The sequence below is a fragment of the Manis pentadactyla genome, chromosome 5 (genome assembly GCF_030020395.1).
Source record: "Manis pentadactyla isolate mManPen7 chromosome 5, mManPen7.hap1, whole genome shotgun sequence".
NCBI lineage: Eukaryota > Metazoa > Chordata > Mammalia > Pholidota > Manidae > Manis > Manis pentadactyla.
In genome coordinates, this window is record NC_080023.1 from 95,893,146 (window position 1) to 95,908,128 (window position 14,983).

The 14,983-nt window shown below is 35.3% G+C and overlaps 1 protein-coding gene across 24 annotated transcripts in view; it reads left to right on the forward strand.

Annotated features, from left to right (window-relative positions):
* ANK2 (ankyrin 2) overlaps positions 1 to 14,983 on the forward strand; it is a 323,577-nt gene that overhangs the window by 255,229 nt on the left and 53,365 nt on the right. For 15 of the 24 annotated variants that reach the window (XM_036920818.2, XM_036920824.2, XM_057502564.1 and 12 more), the window contains 4 exons: positions 815 to 887; positions 4,959 to 5,103; positions 11,236 to 11,338; positions 12,002 to 12,105. In XM_036920818.2, the coding sequence (XP_036776713.2) occupies positions 815 to 887; positions 4,959 to 5,103; positions 11,236 to 11,338; positions 12,002 to 12,105 (425 nt within the window). Of the gene's footprint in view, positions 1 to 814; positions 888 to 2,136; positions 2,191 to 4,958; positions 5,104 to 11,235; positions 11,339 to 12,001; positions 12,106 to 14,983 lie in introns of all 24 variants that reach the window. The other 9 variants (XM_057502550.1, XM_036920816.2, XM_036920817.2 and 6 more) reach the window with 2 other exon arrangements.

Below are 14,983 nucleotides of genomic sequence, written 5' to 3' on the forward strand. Positions count from 1 at the left end.
GTACTAACATATGCTAAGCACTGTTCCTGAGCTCTTATTTCATGTAATCTTCATAACAGTTTTATGAAGTAGTGTTATTATTCCACTTTGCAGTTGAGGAAATTGAGGCACAGAGATAAGGAAACTTGCTAAACCTCATAGCTAATAAATGATGAAGTTAGAGTTTGAACCCAGGCAGCCTGACTCCAGAGCCTGGTCTCTTAATGTTCCATTGTATGTCAGGCCTAGAAGGCAGTGGGTTTGACAATTGTAGAATGCTGGTGTTAATGGCCAATAAGCAACAAACCAGAATTGTAGACCAATGAGATACTATGAGGGTGATTGATTCTCTGCTGTTGATCCTCAAATCCCAGAAGAGATGCATCATATTTTCTGTCTAAATAGTTTGTCTTTCACATTGTTTACAACTTCTTCCCAATGGCTTGGCTCTTTTTAAAAAATAAATTTCATATGTTCATTGCTTCTTTTTAAAGCTCTTCTGGAGGCTACTTAGTTCATTTTAGGGAAGCTCTGAAAACATTAATCTGCTTTCTCAATGTGATTATTAATGCCATTGCTAAAGAATTTGTTTTTCAAATGGGAACTCTACTGAACTTTCTCTTGTACAACTTCACTGGAGTAAATGATCATTTCTTCAGGAAAACACAAGCGAGTTTCCATGAAAGAGAATAAGCCTCCAAAATATACATATGGAAGAGATGGAATGCTCAGGGCCTGATGGCTTGCTGATGCTGAGTATGTCCTTTTCTGTGATTCTCTTGATCTTCTGTTTAGTTTTGTTTTTAGCTTGAGCATTAATTTTTTTTTTCTCTAGACTATCACTGAAAAACACAAGCTAAATGTGCCTGAGACGATGACAGAGGTTCTTGATGTTTCTGATGAAGAGGGTAAGACTTTTGTTCCATCTTCTGTGACATCTGTCACGGTCTGACACAGGAAGCCATACTTCTTTTTTCAGGGACTAAGCTGGTACAGTAGGTGTGGATGGCAGCATCTTAACATTTAAAGTCAGGATATTTGTTCCAATACATTTACTGTTGCCATTTGGGGGAGGGAGAATTCTGATTAGTATATATTCAACTGGTATTATCTTTAATGTCTTACTAAGATAAGACCAAAAGAGGGTAAAAAAGAAACTAGAAACTGGCCATCTGTTAAAATATCTACTTGATAATATGATTATTATTAATATATATTTTTAATTATGTTAAAATAATTTTTTTATTAACATGCCTTTAAAGACTTTAAAGTATACTTTATCAGTGGTATATTGAAAAATCTCTGTTTCTGATTGGCTCCAAAGTACAGAATATATTTTAAGTCTAGAGGAAAACAGACTTAGAGAAGGCTAAAAAGAGTGCAGCAGTAAGTCATATAAATTCAACATAAGAATTTGAATCTTTAAGTCAAAAATATGCCCTCTGTAGTTTTGGAGTTGATAAAAATTATCTAAGACAACGGATTTCAAAGTCCTGTGAAGCCTGTTGCCGTAGAAGGAGCATGAGGGCCTGCCGAGGGTGGAGCTGGGCACCATGCTGGGGGTCCTTCCCTACCTCTCCAACTAGATGAGCTTGACTCTTCCTGAACAACAAAAATAAATCTGCTAAAAAAATCATGAACACAGTACATAAAGCATGCAACCAAATTTCAGTAGTGGAGCTATTGGTCAAGTGTATGTGTTTGAAAATTGCTGCTATATATATATATATGTACATGTCACATGTGTATGTTGGAAAAATTATTGCCATGAAGGATGGTGTCAGTTAGGCCCATTACAATAGTTTTTTATGGAGAAATAGTAAAGCTAATTCTTTAGTTTCTTCAAATTATAGTCATAAGGTGAAACTTTACATTGAGATGTCCTTATTCGGAACCAATTTGTTAGTTTACCTATTGGTAATAGGCATTGAGTTGTCTCAGCTTTTATAAGAACTTACGACAAGAACAAGCAAATGTTGGGTCAATGTATTATTGTGAATAAATTAAATGGCATAGCCAAAGCTAACATTTCCAAGTATTTATTATAATAATTCTCTATTCCAGCCTAATACTTGTCAACTCAGTTGCATTCATATATGTACACCATATTTTGTTTTGTGGAATCATCTTTCTTATCTTCACTTATATGTTGAACAGCTTTTAAACAGTTTGGTGACCACTCTATTGATGGGGAAGCACTTAGTGATTCAGGTATCTTTAGAGGAAATTGTTGGAGTGAAAGCTTTTCTTTGTCTGTAATTTTTCTTAACTAGAAAGAAGCAACTTGCTTAATATTTCAATCTGGATGCCTACTACTAATCTGTTTCTTTTGAAATAGCATGGACAGAATTGTGTTTGTGTACCTTTGAGTGTGTGATTTTATTAACTTGGAAGCTTAAAGCCAGGAATTGCTTATACTATTAATGATTTTGCTACTATTATTGAGACCTATTAACATAATTAAATTGCCTAGTGAACATTATATAAATAATGTTCCAAAACTAATATCTCTTCTTAAAATACAAGTTTAGAGAAAAAATAATTCTTTGATAAGTTGACTTTGAGCTAGCATGAACATGTTAATAGCTAAGTCAGTCTGCTTAAACTGAATACAGTTTATTTCATTTTTGGATGAAGATACATCTTAGATGTGGTTAAAAATAAATCAGTAGTTATGTGATTTTTTTTTTAAGGTAGGAGTAAAGATAACATAACCTTTAGAAAATATTTAGGGGGAGTTTTGGCATATAGGGAAAAAAGAATAATATAAAATACTCTACCTAGCAAGAGAGAGTTGAGGAGGAGGAGTGTGGCAAGGTCCTGGGGTAGGAAAGAACAGAGAGGCAAAAAGGTCATTCAGTCTGGCTGGAACATTAGGACTCCACTTTAATGCTTTGTTGTGGAATGTTTGAATTCCCAACTGAAAAGTCTCGGAAACTAAGATATGTTAAATATTTCAATTAATGATTGAAACAAGTCTGTTTTTCTTATAAAGATTAAACTAGCAGTGATGAACTGATGGAGAGTTATTAGGAAGAAACTGGAAGGAAGGAAGGAGATATCTCAGGGAAGAGAAGGCATTTACTGGACATCTACAGTGCTGGGCGCAGTGTGGCAGTTAGTCCCCACAGCATCCACATGAGATAGGCTATGCTATGCATTTCCCCTCATTTTTTTTTTTCAGGTGAGGAGACTAAGGCTTAAATTCATTCAGTAGTTTGTTCAGTGGCACATAAGTATTAAGTGGTGGATATGGAATCAAACCTAGTATGAAAGCTGTTGTAATAGCTCAGCCATAATATAAGTAAGTCCTAATGGAGTGACTTGGCAGAGAAATGGAAGGAAAAGATGGAAGTGGAAATTCAGTCTAAGAGTATTCTACAATGCAGATTGAGATAAAGGTGTAAATGTAGTCATAATCCTCTACATCTTCATCGATCATGAGCTGATCCCTATCTTTGCTGCCTCAGCTCCACAGCTCTTACAGGGTGGGGCTCAGGGATGTAACTACTAATGCCTGTAGAAATGTCACCTATGTATCCCATATACTCAAAGATTTGTGAGTGGATGTTTTGTGCAAGCTTGCACACTGTTTCTCTGGAATGCTATGTACTAATAACCAGGAGAACTCCAGAATGGCTGAGTGTTGAGATGAAATGCAGAGGCACCATCTGTCTTCTCCTTTTGACTGTACACACTTTGTACACACTTCTGCTGCAAACACTTGACACCTAGTGGGGCTCCTTACCTCAGGTCTCAGTACTTTCCCACTTCTCAGCAGGAGTGCTACTTGTTTGGGAGGGAGTGGGCTCAGTGATATGTCAGAGAATCTCTTTCTTGCCAGCAGTCAGAAGAGTTTCCAGGATAGAGAGTCCTTGTGACCATCCCCCTTTATCCTAATTTATTCCCATGCTCTTGACCTCACTGTCTTATAGAGTCTGGTCATGGCTAAATGTGCTGCTGTCACTGAGGAATCTTGTAGTTTCCAGATATCAAAGCATAACAGTGTTGATTTATAAGTTACTTCAACAAATGAGGTTGAAATAATATTTAATTATAGGAATGAGGTACATTCCTTCAAGTTTTCCCTTACATAGGTTACTGGGCTTAAAGTGTGTGATTAGTGCCCTTAAAGAGTCATCAAAAACAGTTTATCTCAACTATATTACTCCTTCATCCCAACATATTAGTAATATATAGAGCATTTCTGGGAATGAGGTATTATTCATTGAGTGATCTCAAATCTGTATTTTTGAAAGCACTCTATTCCAGTTGATGGACAGGGAATTTTTCCTTACCATTTAGACTTCCAAATGTGAGCTACAACACTTAGTCATGTCTTTCTGCCGTCACTTAATTACTTAATTCATTTTTTTCCCCCTGTCCTTCACCTTGGGAAGCCAGCTAGTTTCCAACAAAACATCCTTTTCATGTTCTGTAATGTTTTTCAAATTAAGTTCCAGGTTGTTTATTAAAATGCCACAATCTGCTCACTTCCTTCTAATGTTCATTCCCCAATATTTACACCTTGTGAATCTTATAACTTGGATTACTCCACTTAATATATTTCATATTTGTTTTAGAGCAGTAGACATTCTTGCCATATTGCCAATTTCATGCAGAGACTTAATGCTGGGTATTATGTACAAAAGTATTGAAGCTAAATAGTCTATATATTATACTTTTGTTAAGTAATGTAAGGTATAAACCAGCTATTGTGATAAAGAAATGAGTAAAGAAAATTGATATTAAAAGAATTACAATTCAGGTAATTCTTTTTCCTTGGTAAGTGATAGGAAAATGAGTCAAATTTTGTTTCTCTGCTTTAGCACTTTTTAATTGCATGTTTTGCTTTCTTCCAGTGTGCAGTGATGTCAGTGCTATGATGCTGATGTTTTTCCACAGTCATAATCATATTTTGTAGTTAATGTTACATTCAACAAATAATTCTTTCTCCAACTTCCTCTGATTGCTTCAAGGTGATGACACAATGACTGGCGATGGGGGAGAATACCTCAGGCCTGAGGATCTCAAAGAACTGGGTGATGACTCTCTACCCAGCAGTCAGTTCCTGGACGGTATGAACTACCTGCGATACAGCTTGGAGGGAGGACGCTCTGACAGGTATTCATGTAAAGCTTTCACTTCGTATTAGTGAGAAGTGAGTGCAATACATTTTTATGATGACAATTTTAAAAAGTAGACATGTATTGGGTACCTCACAACTCTTAGCAGTTTGCATGTTAGCAAATTACATTCTCTCACAACTTCAAAGAATAGGAAACTGAGGCCTAGAGAGATTAAATAACTTAATAAAGGTCAATCAACTGGTAGGAAGCAGAGCCATGATAAGTAAAGAGCTCTCTAAATAGGATGATTTTAATCATCTGCCACTTTTCTGTAGGCAAATATAAAGGACAGTTTTGACTTTAGGCACTCTTGTTAAGTGGCAATTATAGACATTTCCAATCCTCTTAGTTTTTGTTGTTAGTGTCATAATTTATGGGAATAAAAGTATGTTGTGAGGAAGGATGAAAAAGGAACAAATTCAGAAGGAAACTGTTCTTGTAATTGGCATTTTCATGAAAAAGAATCAGAACAAAACCCTGCAAGAGCCTGGATACAAAAAACAATCTGAGCAAAATCTGTAGGAGCCCAGTGTTTATGGTTGTTATTTGACAAGCCTGGAGAGGTTTATATAATATCTGAAATATAACATCAAGGTTAGTTTTTGGTTATTATTAATTAGCACTAGTATGACTTGTTAATAAAAAAAAACTTTTTACTTGTTACTTTTTGAGGCAAGCTGAGTAAGAACATTCCATGGTACCTCATCAAAAGTATGACTGCCATTTTAGGTTAAGCATATTGTTGGCCATATAGTATAATGTCTTCCACTAATCAGTAATCTTTGATTTGTAGTTTTAATCTTGGCTCTATTCTACTCTGTATCTAGCATATTTGGAATCTGAGAAATAAGTACTTTAAAGAATAGTCAATTCTAACTGGATAGTTAGCAAAAAATAAGCTTTTCTTGGGCTCTTTCCTTGAGCACCAGTGCCTCCTGCCTTACCTTTTTTTTTTTTTTTTAACAATTCATGTGTGTAATAAGGGCTGGCTTTGTGGTAGGTGCCAGAGGTACAAACATGACTAGCAGTTGCTAAATTCATAGTCTGATGGACTAATGGTACCCACAGAGTGCTACTGGAGCCCTGGGACTCAGGCTTCCTGGAGATGACTGCAAACCAAGACAGAATGATGGGTAATGATGGTGAGGAAGACTGCAGAGGGTATTTGATGCCTTAATATGATCATGAGCCAAGGCTCCTGGTGTGTGTGAGAAACAGTAGTGGAACATAGCTGGAGGGTACGTGTGAAGGAAGGGAGATCACATTTTCATTTTGGATGAGTCCCACTGACAGTGAGATAGAGGATGAATTTTAGAGGACTTGTGAAGGACTAAACCTGTGACTGAGAAACTATTGCAGGAATATTAGGTGAAGTTGTTAAGAATTTAACTCTTAACATCGGTGGTAGCAGTCATGGGAAGAATTTAAGAAATGAAAAATTTGAAAACATGTCTGTGGAGTAAAACTAGCCAGATCTGGAAATGGATTTCATGTTGTGGGTGCAGAAAAGAAAAAAGATTAGGTTGACCCTTTAGCATCAATGACTTAGACAGAGGTTGATCCTCAGGTTGATCCTCAGGTTGAACCGCCTGAGGGCTGGGCGTAGGTGGGGACTGGTGATGGGTCAGCATTTTCTGTATTGAATTTTGACAGCGAAAGATTTGAACTTCACAGTCTGAGATTCTTAAAAGAATCTTAAACTTCAAATTTAAATGAAATGTTTATGACATTGCATGAATTCATAATAATCTATGAATAATCATTACTGTTAGCTAAAAAGCCTTTGTTTTCAGTATGGTCTTTTTTTATTAAGAATAAGTGCTTGATTTGATCCTTTCTCCTTTGAAAGTACTTAGATTAAAACAGAATTAAAACAATACTTTCTATGAAACAGGGGTTGGTGGTTTGAGGTTCTACTTAAACTAAATACTTACCAGCATGTGAGGACTGGGATATAAAGCAGACAAGTCATAATCTGTTCTTCAAGTCCACACTTGCATTTCTAGCACACCAGACATATTCATGATCTCCAGGATGGAATTATATTATAGGCAGCATCTCATTTTCATGTTTTTCTAAATTTATTTTTTTACTTTGCTTAGACAATTCAATATAAGTTACCTATTTTCTGTAACTGTTTTTTCCTTTTCATTATTTCCTTATTTGGTATGCTTTCAATAGTACCATGCCCAGGTAGGTATTACATAGCATGAAAACAACCTTCCAGGATACATCCACATTTCCTGCTCACTGCTGTGTGTGTGTGTGTGTGTGTGTGTGTGTGTGTGTGTGTATGTGTGTGCATGCATGCACATGTATATCTCTGTTGGCAAGGAGTGCTTATGTTCTAGAATTATGGATTTATTCTCAAATTAGCATTTTTATGTATTAAATTGAATAACTATTTGAGCTAAAGGGTGAATATATTAACTAGAATGAAAGTCTGACATGCCCCAGGCATGACTTTGTTTTAACTGTCACAGCGCCACCTTGTGGCTGTTAAAACATTAGCACGACTTCCCCAAAGGAACCTAATTGATAGAAAATGATTGACACCTAAAACATCATGGATGCAGAAGAATAAAAATAGGTGGAATTTAATATATGTCGAGTAAAAACAGAAACAAGTTATGATTAATTGGATTTTGTGTCCATTTTATTTTATTATTGTTTACAAATAAAAAGTGCTATCCAAATTCAGTGTAAAAGACTAAATAAGAATGAACCACAGAAGCTTCTCCATGTATTAAGACAAATACATTGAAATCTTTGGATATTCCCTTGTTAAGTAGGTTTTAAAAACTCTATTAAGTGAATGTCCAATAAATATTTCAGCTAAGACAGTAATTTTTATACTTTTAAATGAAATTAAGCTTTGATACTTACTACCTAATATGTGTCCATAAGGCAGTTGGATCACAGTGAAAAAGTGTAAATTGAAGACTACAGCAAAACTTTGGTACATCTCTTAAGCTGAACAGCAAGACAAAATTTACACTTTTATAGATACCTGTTATTGTAAATTTACTAATTGAACAGCATGACCCATGACTTAATGAAAAAGTGGTGACTCTACTGCAGAATATTTAAAAATTTTTATGATGTTTTACATCAGAGTGGGAAATTTCTTTTACAGAGACTTGAATTATTCCAAACTTTTGTGCTGGTCATTATTCCTTCAGAGAGAATAATGTCTCTACTGCTGGAATATTCTAACTTTATTAATTTAGGGAAATCCTGCAGCATCATAGAGAAAAAGAGCAATTAGAAGTTATGAACTGATTAAATAACCAATTAGCATTTTAGAAGGCCATAACCAGAATAGCTAGAATAAAGCCAAAGAGAATGGAGATATTTCAACTTATTCATTCTCCCTCCTCTGTCTCCATATCCTAATATCTCTCTCTAGCCTAATCTCCTTTTTGTGGTTAAAAGTCACTTTGTCTCTTTCATTTCTTCTTCTGTATACTTTACCATTGGGGCTTTAAGAAAGACAAAAAATAACACCAACACCCCTTTGTCCCTCCTGGTTCAAAACCAATTGAGAGAGAGAGAGAGAATCCAGGTATCAGACAGATGGATGTCAGTAATGCACGTTTATTACTGATATACTGATAACAGAATGTGGCTTCATAGTCACAGCCAAATGGGCCCTTTAATACCTCATTCCTACAATAGATAGACATCCACCCAGTTGTGGTATCTCCCTGAGAGTGGCAGTTGAGACCTGGCTGCCTTCTTCCATATAGTAGACATTTACAGTGGTGGCAGCCACATTGGTAGGTCTTATTTGAGGTACTTTAATTTACTATTTAGTTTGTTGCTCTGAAGCTAAATCTCCATTTCCTTTTCTGAGGCCCATGTTTCCACTATCCCAGTGCTGCATTTAAGAGTCAATTCTACCTAGAGACAGAGTCTCTACTTGCTGTCATGAGCAGGCATTTCTAGACCTGTCCTCTTTTTGGACAATTCATTCATATAAATATAGCACTTTTAAATGTGTAAAGTCACAATTTGGATCTTTGAATTCTAAAGCCATGGATGGAGATTATGTAATTAGTAAATCTGAGCCCAACAGAACTTGATGTGGGAAGATGGTTGAGTCTATAAACAGCCATATCACTTCAAGGGGTTGACCCCTACACTGTTTGCTCTCTCTTGGCCTAAAACAAAGGAGAACAGAATATAAGACCTGTTGATCTGTGCTGCTCAGTACAAAACACATACATGCAAATTTTAAGCTATCTTTCTGGTTTGCAGCAGGAAAAAATTCATTCAGCCCACCAATTGAGACAAGTTTTGCTGAGATTAAAGACCCTCTTCTCCAATAATTTAATCTCTTTCCTGTCCTCAAATTCAAGGTCAGGTCAAGGTTAGCCACAGCAGCCTGTGTATGAAGTACTCCGATGAAAGCAGAAAACAAATATAAGCTGCTTCTACCTGCCAGGACTAACACCCGTGTGGATGAGTCTGCTAAGGTGTCCGGGTTGCTCTTGTCTTAGCTGTGTCAGGCAGGAGCTTCAGTCTTCTCAAAGAGCCTATGTAACCTAATATAGTGAATTCCCAAATTATATTTAGACATCACGTTATGATAAATACTTCGATTTATATGACACATGACAAGATAATCAACTCCTTTGATTCATGTCACTTACCCTCTAATACTTGGGGCCTACTTTGGGGGCATAAATCCTATAGCAGAATAAAAGGGAGAAGACTGTAAATTACTATGCGTTGTCTATGAAGTGATGATTTCCTCCAAGATTTTTGAAGTTGGCTATATTGACATCTCATGAAGATGATAGTATATGGCTTAAGAAATTAGGTATAGCTGGAAAATGAAAAGCTTTCTACCAGTAAATATGCAAACTTGACATTTACTCCATAATTCTACAGTGTTTCACTGGCTAAATAGCTACTAGCTAAAGTAAATGAAACTTGCTTCTGTAAATATTGTGAAAGCTTGCCTATCTCTTTATTTTCCCCTATGGGCTTTGGGCTAATATTTTGAATACAGATCTTTAAGTCTTAGACTAATATGCATAAAAGTGGGCTAATATTTTGAATATGGATATTTAATTCTTGGACTAATATGTATAAAATATTGCTCATTTAAGATACCAATCTACTTGTCATTTAGTTGTGCAGATTTGATTAGGAAGGAATGCAATTGCATCTATGCTAATTTCGATGTTTACCCATTACATTTGAGTATATGGGTATCAGAACTTTGAGATTCAGTTTTACCAAAAATGTAAAGCATCAATTATCAAGGCCTAAATTCCATTTTGAAACCAAACCTCATTTTGGTCAGTGTCCGTTGGCAGCTTGTTTTTGTGCTGGCAGATGTGTCTGTGTTTTGGGTTTGTGCTTAGGAACAGTATCTGTGCTCTTGCATCCCATCTCCACAGCAACCAGCACTCCGGTGCTTTGCACAGCACACACAGGACATGCAAAGGGAACAGTTCTGTCTTTTGAAACAGCATTGTTGGGGACACCAGAGACAAACAAGAGGAACTCCACTTCCTCAGGAAGCATGTTTCTGGCCACAGTTCATTTCACTCTGTACCTTCCAGGGGAATGCACAGCATTCTGTCATTCACAGCCAGAGGAGGAGAAAGAGGCACAGAGAGAGTGGAAAGAGTGAAAATGAAACCTGTGCTTTCATTTTGTTCTCTCTGAGGGGTATTTTCCCCTTAATATTTTTTTTTTTTTTAGAAGGAGATTAACATTTAACACAGATTTAAGCAATCTATCCTGGAATTATTTCCTGAGTGAATTTCTTTTACCAGCAGTACATAAATTATAGTTGCTGGTTTCAAACATTTCTGGGAAGAAAATGGATCAGATTAGGAGTATCAAATTTTAACTTCTGGATTCCCTTGTGCCCTAGCCATTGAGCGGTAGGAACCAGTCAAAAGATGTGTTAGTTGAGTTGTTGGACAGAGAGGTGGGACAACACAGAGACCTGTTTCCTTCTCCCATGGTTGCGATTTATGCCCCCCTGGAAGTTGGACTGTTAGCTAATAGCCCGCTTTTTTCACTCTCCTGCTCGGCTCATCATTTCATCCTCCCAACCCTACTACTGCTGTTGGTATGTGACCATGGCCTCCTGCCAACCTACCAGCCTTCGATCCTTCAGTTCCGACAGGTCTCACACCCTGAGCCATGCCTCGTACCTGAGGGACAGTGCCATGATCGACGACACAGTTGTGATCCCTGGTCACCAGGTAAGTGACTCTTTGCCTTCAAATTTCTGCTTTCTGGAATGCTATTTAAACTACTGGATTCTGGAAATGTCTGGAGAAAGCTTCTTAATCTAAAATAAAAATCTTAATTCAGTCAAGAAGCTAGTGTAAGAGATTTTTCTCAAATATGAAAAACATCCACTAGATTATTTAATGAGAAGAGTTTTTCTAAAATAGTATATTGCTTGGTTCCTCAGCTATACTGAATTCTTCTGTGGAGAGTACATATAAAAATCAATTGCTTTATAAAATTTATATTAAAGTGCAGTAAAATGCATTTAGTATATAAGATGAAAGATACAGGTTAAAATACATCAGTATTTAAAATTGTTATCTATAGAAAAAATGTAGATCTTATTATGGAATGTTTCAATTTTAGGTATGGTTTTTATCAGCTTTGGCTGGTTGAATAGAAGAAAATAGAACACCTCCTTTCAAAGACAATTACAGAAATGTGATCTCATATCAATAATTTAAATGGGAGTGATGATTAAGGATACATTTTAGATGTCTCAGTCTTATATATTTAAATGAAAGTTTTCCTAGATATCCACTTTCCTATGATACCATATTTTAGAGTTCATTATATTATAATTTAATTGAAAGAAAGTGTTTTTTATTCAATCCAGTGTTCTTTGTGTTTAGGTGTCAACTTTAGCCAAGGAGGCGGAAAGGAATTCTTATCGTCTAAGCTGGGGCACCGAGAACTTAGACAACGTGGCTCTTTCTTCCAGCCCTATTCATTCAGGGTGAGTGAATCAATATTATGTATCCAGATCAGGAGGTAAAAAGAGATGAGAGTGAAAAATAACAGCTTTGTCCAGTAGTTTTAGCTGATGGCCAGCTTACAGGGGAAGTGACTTTTGTTTAAACTTTTAAATAGTATTGCTTTATGCAACATGGACTCTACACAAACAAGCCAGCAAAAAGGGTTGAAGTCAGCATAGAAAAACTTGACTGTTGTTTTAAAATAGCTAATAGAATTGCATCAAATAGCTTGCTAACTAACCAGAATATACTGGTGACCTCCTTATCCTTCACATTTTTTTTTTAACATATCTTAAAAAGAGGGGTGGGATCATTTGCTTTCTAGAAAGTTCTATTAACTAAGATTAATGGACTACTTTAATAAATGCCTTCCCTTACATATTAATGCATTTAAAATAATGTTTACAGAAGTTTGAGTCACATAAATTTATAGAGGAGTCTGTATGCTATTAGAAGTAGAGATATACTACTGTAAAGGGAAATTAGAATGCAGCCAGTCAGGTTCTCAGTCATTATCTAAAGTCATCCAGATCATATATGTGCCACTACTTAAGAAACGCTACCTTTTTATACTATCATTAAAAAGCAGGACTTTGAATTAATAATTTTATAATACTTAAAGATGTTCTTAGGTGTAAGAATTCATTTGTGTGAAATATGGATTTCTTAAGGAGTTTTAAATTGTTAACACTCATCCCAAATGGGTTTTCCCTTACATTGTAGTAGTTTCAGCTCTCATAGTAATTTCATAATTATATATACATTTAAAAATATTTTTTCACTTTTTAAAAGCTCCACCCATATTTTGTGTAACTAAATTCAATGCTTTGGTTTAAATTATTATTCCAAACTCTTATCCATAATCCCCATCATTATTTTGAGTAGTGAGTCCCTTCTTATTTTTATTATTCTAAAATATTCTCCTTTTAGGAAAGCATTCTAATGTATAATAGTTAAAAATTTTGGATCGCTTAGTCTAATCTTCTACTAAAGGCTCATAGAATATAAAATTTGTTATATAGATATTGAAAATAATTATAATATTCTTTTCCTTGTTAACTCAGTAAAAGCTAGTTACTGATGCAAGAGTTATTCAAGGGAATAAAAACCAAATTAAAGCTCTTCTAATTTACTTACACATTTTTAAGTATAAAATGAGATAATTAAAGTCTGACAGCCATGAATTATTCAAAAAGCCAATGTTGCATTCTGCCACTAAATTTCTCAAGAGTGGTGGGAAGAAGGAAAAGAGGCTTGGCCCTAGAGTGTTGAAGGATAATAGATCAGAATCTAGAGACCATAATAAAGTATTTGAAGTCCGTATCTAGCCTACATAATGACAAGAATATTTTAGGCAAATGTGACTACTTTTTATTGATATTAAAATTTTATTAATATCTGAATTTTAAAAAGTCAAAATGTGGTAATACTTCAGTTTTCAAAATAAATAATTTACTTTACAAAAGGAATGTAAAGTAGTGTTAACCACTGACAGGCAGTAAAGTACTCAGTTTGAGTACATCAATGTACATGCCAAATTGTGTAAAATTAGTGACATGTATACTTAATTATAGTTGATTACTTGTGATGAACCAAGTGCATCCAATAGATAAAGATTAATCACTATTAAAATAAGGATCTTAAAAATATTAGACTCTAATAAAACAATTTTTCTATGAACTTAAATGTGATCACTGACTCTAAACAATTCTCAGCTCTGGCTGTACGTTAGAATCATCTGGGAGCTTTAAAAAACACTGAGCCCAGACCCCAACCCAGACCAGTTACATCTGAATCTCTGTTTTGGGGACTGTGTCATTGGTATTTTCTACAAGCACCAATAGCCCAAGTATACGTGTTTTATATAAATTGTTAGAAAGAAACCATTTGCCTAGTAAAGCTTTGACTATAAAGGAGACCTAGGTAATTATATATGCCTAGTTCTCCCAAATGTTTTTTCTCTCTTTCATTCGCTCAGGTATCATTCTTCACACACTCAAATTCCAAAGAGTAATAAATTGAGAGACATAGTGAAGACCTAGCCCCTGCCTTTACAAAAACACAGATATGTTGTTATTTGAAGGTGGGAAACATTCTGTGGAAGAGAGGGAACATGATGGTTAAAGAATGTTTTGGAACCAGACCAATCAGAATTCAGATCCTGGCCCTGACACTCAGTATGGGACACTGGGCAAATTATGTAAAATATCTGAGTTTCTGTTTACCTATCTGTAAGAAGAATGTTATATTATGAGTCCCATAGGGGAGATTTAAGGATGAAATGCTTCTTAAATAGCTAGCATTTTGCCTAGAAAAAAATAAGTGCTAAATAGGTTATAGCCATTAGTATTTACACAGTGCCCATACACATCTTCCAAATCATTCACAAATTCCAAATCAGTTCAACAAAATATATTCTGAATCCTCTAAATGACAACACAATAGAGTATAGTTCATAACGGTAATGTTTGACTTATTTTTACCAGGTGATGTGCCATCTAATAATGTCTCTACCATAGCATTATAATAAACACAATGCAAATGGTCATTCTAATAGGACGGATAATCCCCACTGAAAACTCAATTATTCTGAGTGTCATGGTATTTGAAAGCCACCACAGTATTTATGTATCTGAATATCATTCATAATATCATATCATGTACAGTGATTTCTTATAATTTTATTCATTATACACCAAGTTCCCAAGTATTAGTTTTGTGTATATTTTTTTAAGGAACTGAATTTCTCTCTAATCAATTGGATGAAATCTCAAACTACTTCATAATTGGCCTAAAATGTAAGAAAAAAAGATTTTTGATAAAGGGGATAATAAAGTAGGTGCTTTTATGCACATGCCA